The 6894-nt window shown below is 42.7% G+C and overlaps 1 protein-coding gene across 1 annotated transcript; it reads right to left on the bottom strand.

Annotated features, from left to right (window-relative positions):
• Positions 1 to 2144: 2144 nt before the first annotated feature.
• On the bottom strand, positions 2145 to 3576 carry LOC149394383 (uncharacterized). Its single transcript, XM_089618328.1, has 2 exons — positions 2811 to 3576; positions 2145 to 2737 (listed from the first exon to the last, which is right to left on the bottom strand). The coding sequence occupies exons 1-2, from the start codon at positions 3574 to 3576 to the stop codon at positions 2145 to 2147; spliced, it is 1359 nt and encodes a 452-aa protein (XP_089474454.1).
• Positions 3577 to 6894: the final 3318 nt, after the last annotated feature.

The following is a 6894-nucleotide window of genomic DNA, read 5'->3' as shown; positions in this document are numbered from 1 at the left end:
CGATCTGAAACGATCGACAAAGGAACTCCATGTAGGTGCACTATCTCGTTGATAAATAGCTCAGCTAATTTATCAACTGAATAAGTGGTCCTTATGGGAAGAAATTGGGCCAACTTTGTCAACCTGTCTATAATCACCCAGAATGCGTTATACCCTGCCGTAGTCCTGGGTAAACCCGACACGAAATCCATCGTGATTTGATCCCACTTCCATTGTGGAACTTTCAAGGGTTGCAACGTCCCTGCGGGTTTCTGATTCTCAGCCTTAACTTGCTGACATGTAAGACCCTTTTGGACGAACGTCACCACATCTCTCTTCATACCCGGCCACCAATAGATCTTCTTGAGATCTTGATACATTTTCGTCGCACCTGGATGGACCGAATATGGAGCTCCATGAGCTTCTTCCAGTAATTGGCGTCAGAGATCATCATCGGAAGGCACACAGACCTTACCGTTACATCTCAACATTTCCCGATCGTCAAGCTTGAATTCGCCTTCTTGATTCCCTTGGGCATCAAACATCTTCCCAAGCAAGAAATCATCCGCGTATTGTCCCTCCTTTATCTGCTCAAGAAGGGTTGATCGAACGTTAAGAGCTGCTAATCTTCCAGTGATCAGCTGCATCTCCAAATTTTCTATCTATGACTTGAGCTGAGGAGACTGTCCAACTAGATTCGCAGCTACTGTGGCGGTCTTTCGACTAAAGGCATCGGCCACCTTATTCGCCTTTCCAGGGTGATAATAAAGCTCAAAGTCATAATCATTCAACAATTCCATTGTCCCTGCCTCATGTTAAACTCTTTCTGATAATGCCTTCTAAGTTTGAGTGCAAAAACCACAGCTGCGAACTCAATATCATGCGTTGGATACCTGGTTTCGTAGTCCTTGAGCTGTCGAGAGGCGTAGGCGATCACCTTGCCTTGTTGAATCAGCACTACTCCTAGGCCTTGTTTCGACGCGTAACAATAAATTGCGAAACCTTCAGTTCCTTGTGGGATTGCAAGGATTGGAGCTGTTGTTAGGCGCTTCTTTAGCTCTTGAAAACTGCTTTCACACTTGTTCGTCCATTCAAGCTTGGTTCCTTTTCGCGTTAATTGCGTCAGAGGCATGGCTAACTTAGAAAATCCTTCCACGAATTTCCTATAATAGCCAGCTAATCCTAGGAAGCTTCGAATCTCCGTTACTGTTTTCGGTCTATTCCATTCCTTAACTGCTTTGATCTTCGCTGGGTCGACCATAACTCCTTCCTTTGCAATAACGTGGCCCAAGAAGATTACATTGTCAAGTCAAAATTCACACTTTGAGAACTTGGCATAGAGCTGTTTTTCTCGGAGTTTCGCTAGAACCATTCTTAAATACTGCTCATGACCTTCATGAGTCTTCGAGTGTATGAGGATATCGTCTATGAAAACAATCACAAACTTATCCAAGAACGCCTCAAACACTCGGTTCATTAAATCCATAAATGCTGCAGGAGCATTCGTCAATCCAAAGCACATGACTAAGAACTCATAATGCCCATACAGCGTTCGGAACGTTGTCTTTGGAATTTCTTCACCTCGGACCTTAAGCTGATGATAGCCCGAACGTAGATATTTTCGAGAAAATTTACGCTCATGCTAATTGATCAAACAGATCGTCGATACGTGGAAGCGGATATTTATTCTTAATAGTCACCTGGTTCAATCCTCGGTAGTCGATGCATAACCTTAGAGAACCGTCTGCTTTCTTCATGAATAACACCGGCGCTCCCCACGGAGAATGACTTGGACGGATGAAACCTTCATCCAACAATTCCTCTAACTGCGTCTTAGGCTCTTTCAGCTCTGCTGGAGCCATCCGGTATGGTGCCTTCGATAACGGTGCATTTTCAGGGATCAATTCTATGCAGAATTCGATCTCCCGATCAGGTGGTAACCATGGTAGATCCTCAGGAAACACTTCTAGAAACTCACTTACCACTGGAATATCCTTCGGTTCTACCTTTTGCTCCTTCGACACACCTCTTATGTTTGCTAGGAATCTAGCACATCCACTCTGTAGCATCCTCAAGGCTCTCATTGCTGACACCATTGGAAGGGTTGGTTTCCAAGATGATCCATGAAAGTAGAACTATTCACTCCCAGGAGCTTGAAACTTAACCTAATTCTTATTGTAGTTAATCACCACATAATGCTTGCTTAACCAATCCATCCCGAGTATAATGTCATAATCAACCATTTCAAGTTCAATCAGATGAGCTGTCAGCTTTCTACCTTTAACGTAAATCGGTACATTTTTGAACCACGACTTAGATTCGAACAGATCTCCTGTCGGACTGACGGTTATGAACGGGTAGGAAAAAATCAACTTTTCACTTCCTAACTTTTCAGCTATTCTAGATGCAATAAATAAATGCATAGCACCTGAATCCATGAGTACATAAGCTGAAAGATTTCCCACAGAAAGCTGATCTGTAACTGCAGTGGACGTCTCCGCACGCACATCATCTTCACGAATAGTGAACACTTGAGCATTGGCTTTCGGTGGAGCTTGGGCTGGTGCATCTCCTTGTCTCGGGTTTGGACAAGCTTTGGAATAATGGTCCACTTGGCCACAATTGTAACAAGTAACACTATTGGCTTGGCACTCGCCTGGATGTCGGTTCCCACACTTCGCACATTGAGGGACGTTCTGATTGTCAGGTCTGGCGCGCTTGTTGTCGATGTTCTGGGCACCTTTCTGGAAGCGGTTACCTATTTCCATACGAGTTTTCGCCTACCGACTGATTCCTCTGATGAGGTTGATTTCCATAGTTCGTCAGATTACGACGTCCCGACTGGTGCTGGAAGTGATTCCTCTTGAACTGATTCCATGTGTTTGAACCAGTCTGTGATGACGACAGTACAATCAGAGGGGTTGGAGCAGAAATCGCCACATGTCTACGCCAAGCGTCGATCCTCAACGCCCTTTGAACTGCAATGGCGTAGGTTCTGGGCCCAATGTCTCCACTCTCCACCAGCTTCACGATTTCAATGTACAAACCGTGCATAGACTTCGTCTTCTGTGCTTGATCGGTCGGAACCACGGACGGAGAAAACTTTGCCAGCTCATCAAACTTCGCAACGTGTTCCGCTATACACATCTTCCCTTGGCGCAGATTCATGAACTCTCGAATCTTGCCGGCTGTGCTTACCTCGCTCAAGTATTTCTCGTGAAAGAGGTTGATGAAATGCACCCATGTCATGGTCATCATATCCTCGGACATGACAGTTACCTCCCACCAGCTTTGAGCCTCAGAAGTCATCTGATAGATCGCGCAAGCTACGCGCTCCGCGTCAGACAATTGCATGTAGCTGACTTTATGTTGGATCCTCTTGATCCAATTCTCAGCCCTTACAAGATCAGGACCTCCTTCGAACACTGGTGGCTTCTGCTTTCGGAATCGTTCGTTCACTGGCTCTCCTACAACAGGGGCTACCTCAGGAATACAGTAGTTCAGCTCCTCCGCTCTCACTACTGGTAAGGCTGGAAGAGGTTCTTGAGGTTGGTTCTCAGCAGCTAGATGGGGATCCGGTTGAACCTGCCGATCCATTCACTCAAGCAGCAATGCCATCAAACGGTTCTGTTTCTCCGTTTGTTTATCCCTTTGCTGCGCTTCTCCAGCCTGTCAATCCAATGATTGCTCTATCCTTGCGATACGAGCATCAAGACTTTCCCCTTCTTCCGACATTACGTCCATATTCCAAAGGGATCACATAACAATAGCCAGGTCAGAAATTGAACGACGCCAGAAAGCTCAAGATAGCATAGCTTACACTTCAATGAATCCAAACCGATACATTCATACCCTCATACTCCTACTAACCATAAAAAAAAGGTCACACATGTAGACAATCAGACCGTAAACAAGATGCTCAGTCGACTAATAGATCTCACAGTCTACACAAACGACTAAACCTGTGGCTCTGATACCAAAAACTCTGTCACAACCCGCAGGACACCTATCGCCTTTGGATCGCGACCTTTACCGTAATATTTTAATAACCCATTACATTTACAACCGAAAGTGGAAAGAAAACATTTCAAACATACTTTACATACACGTTTTATCAAACAAACAGCGGAAATAAAATTAATTTACATATAAGGAATAGCAAGGGTTCCTAGAGCTAGTCTGCTAAAAACCGGTAAAATTTTTCGCTTTTAAAAGAGTTACAAAAATGCGGACTACCCTAGCTTGCTATTCGTAAGAACGAGCCCATAATCGTGCTTACGGAGTTTCAAAGCATAAAAAGAGTTTCAGGCCGATTATCTAAACGTAATTATATTATAAAAGTTCTTTCAAAAGCTATATAAAAACTTTCACGAGCATACAAGCTCGGTTTTCAAAAACTGATACCAATTCCCAAAAGAAATTTCCTATGCCACAAGTCGTCAGGAGATCTACCTCGACTAGCACTCCAGTTTCGCCTGAGCTTTTCTTTTATCTACAGGGAGATGGATTTATGGGGTGAGTCACACCAACTCAGTAAGCAGGATATTTAACTTAGCGCTACATGAGATGCATGGATGCAGATGACGAATGCAGGTAATAGCAGATAAAAAATCTAGAAAGATGTTTAAGTCATTCAAGTAGCATATCAAAAGATTATTCAATAACATGAAGATATACAGATTTAGAACTCAGTTCTAAAACAATCAAACACACAATCATATAGGAATCCGGCTAATAACCGTCTTCATAGAAACTCATCCATCTCACTCATCCCGGTGCCTTACATCAGTGGACTAACCAATCAACACTTCAGTCCACAACCGTTCATAAGAGATGAGTAAACCGTTCCAAGAACTTAAGCCTAGTCCTTGGAAGGCCGAAGTTTTAACGTCCGGGATCCACTAGCACATGTAAGAGGGCCTTAATGCGCGCTTGGTAGAGCGGATCAAACCTTCACCAATCCCTAGTTGATCCAGGGTTCATATTTCCCTCAGGACAGGTAAGCCACCTGTCGAGTTACCTGAAGCCACCCATCGACTTCCCATTAAAGGGCCTCTCGGGATGCCACCCGCTACATTGCCGAGAAGGGTTCATTATGTTTTACAGGAGCTGACTACAACCTACCTGCCTATCCTATTACAGGAGGAGATCTTATCGGGATAAAGCCCATCATTAACATTATTAGTTTCACTGTATGCTCTTTATGTATTTTAGAATGAGTTATCGACAGCTGTGACGCTGGACCTTCTCTTGTTGGATTTTTTTCTTGCAGGTTGGCTCACGGGAAGAAGAAAGAGGAAGAAGAAGTCTGGAGAAGATGAGGAGAGAGAGATTTTCGGATTTATATAGGCCCAAACTTTTCAAAATTACGCTTTTGGCCCAAAAATCACTTTTTCTGACATTTAAGTCCTTCAACTTCTGTTACAATTAGGTCCTTTTTAACATAATTTTCAATTATATCCATAATTGAATAGAAAGTAATTATGTGATTAAATCCGGCTTTTACTTGTTTGAACATGATTAATTTAAATACAATTAAGGTTTTTCTTGGAATTTATTATCGTCCTTGAGAATAATTAATTTCAAATTACTCTCAAGAATATTCTCTTGATTGGGAGGTACTCGATAAATCTTTCATTTATTCCAAGATTTTCATCACCTTAACATAATTTAAATTAATTCAACATGTTCACCGGAACACAACTTCGTTTAAGATTCTAATTGTAACAAAGGAAGCTCCTTTATTTTATCTGAAATTTACGAAGAGAGTGATACAAAATTCGGATCTCACATCAGATATATGCCCTGTTTGGAAGAGAATCGAATGAGTCATGCTTATCACTTCTTTGCAGCAACACTAAATTTTAGGGGCATGTAAAGAAATAGCCTCTCGAGGAAAGAGGTTTTAAAATAGTAGCCCAACTATCAATAAATTGGGTAAATAGCCCATGATTAACTAACTTGGTCTACGATTAACTAACTTTGACTCACGGATTAACTAACCACTTCCCTCCAAAATTGGGCTATTTACCCAATTTATTGATAATTGGGCTATTATTTTAAAACATCTCTCCTCAAACGGTTATTTCTTTACAAATCTCTAAATTTTATTATCATATAATGTGTCACTTTTACTTCTATGAATTGTGAACAGGGGACACCGAAAACAAAAGGAATTTTCTCGAAGTGTGTCAGCATCTGAGATAACAAATCCTTTGACCATAAGCTTCAAAGAAATGTCTAATCTATGGATTCTCCATGTTGATCATTCTTTTGGAAGAAAACTAATTGTTAAGCCGTTTTTTGGACTTAGCATTTGAGACACGTGACAAGTGCGGACTCGACCACGTGTCTTCGAATCTGTGAGGTTATATTTCAGGATATTCCTCTTAACCGGTGAAGAACAAGAGAATGGATTTCTCAAGCTCTGGTACACGGTTGTCGAGGGAATATGATATGGCTCAGAAGCCTTGGATTTTGAGAGGGAGTGAACGTCCTCGTCCTGATCTAGAGAGAAAGGAATGAGACCGTTCCTCGTTTTTGGGTGAAAATATGTGTGTGAAGTGGCTTTGATTCTAGTTGTTCTTGGTTTCTCGTCCTTTAGAGCGTTTCTAGTGAGAGAAAGTCGAGCAAAGAATTGGGTAGAGTTTTTTCTAGAATGAGAAAAAGCCAACCCTTTGTGAAGGGTTTGGTTAGGATATTTATAGAGAATTTGCGATGGTCAGGGTAATTCCCATCGACGGAGTGGCGTAGCTTACCCGACTCACACATGAGGATGGTCGCGTAGTCGAGAGAGCGGGGTAGTTCACCCGAGTCACTAAGGAAGTGACCGCGTAGTCGAGGGAGCGGGGTAGTTCACCCGAGTCACTAAGGAAGTGACCGCGTAGTCGACGGAACGGCGTCGGACGCGGGGCT

The sequence above is a fragment of the Urtica dioica genome, chromosome 6 (assembly GCF_054948205.1).
Source record: "Urtica dioica subsp. dioica isolate 48M chromosome 6, U.dioica_male_clone48M_v1_H2, whole genome shotgun sequence".
Taxonomy (NCBI): Eukaryota; Viridiplantae; Streptophyta; class Magnoliopsida; order Rosales; family Urticaceae; genus Urtica; species Urtica dioica.
This window is presented reverse-complemented; position numbering and strand designations above follow the sequence as displayed.

What these genes read in the sequence shown, in the direction of transcription:
- LOC149394383 (XM_089618328.1), bottom strand. Translation starts at nt 3,576, where the DNA reads ATGGATCGGCAGGTTCAACCGGATCCCCATCTAGCTGCTGAGAACCAA. An exon ending in CCAGCACCAGTCGGGACGTC is followed by an intron (nt 2,738 to 2,810) that starts GTAATCTGACGA and finishes GTATGGAAATAG; the next exon opens with GTAACCGCTTCCAGAAAGGT.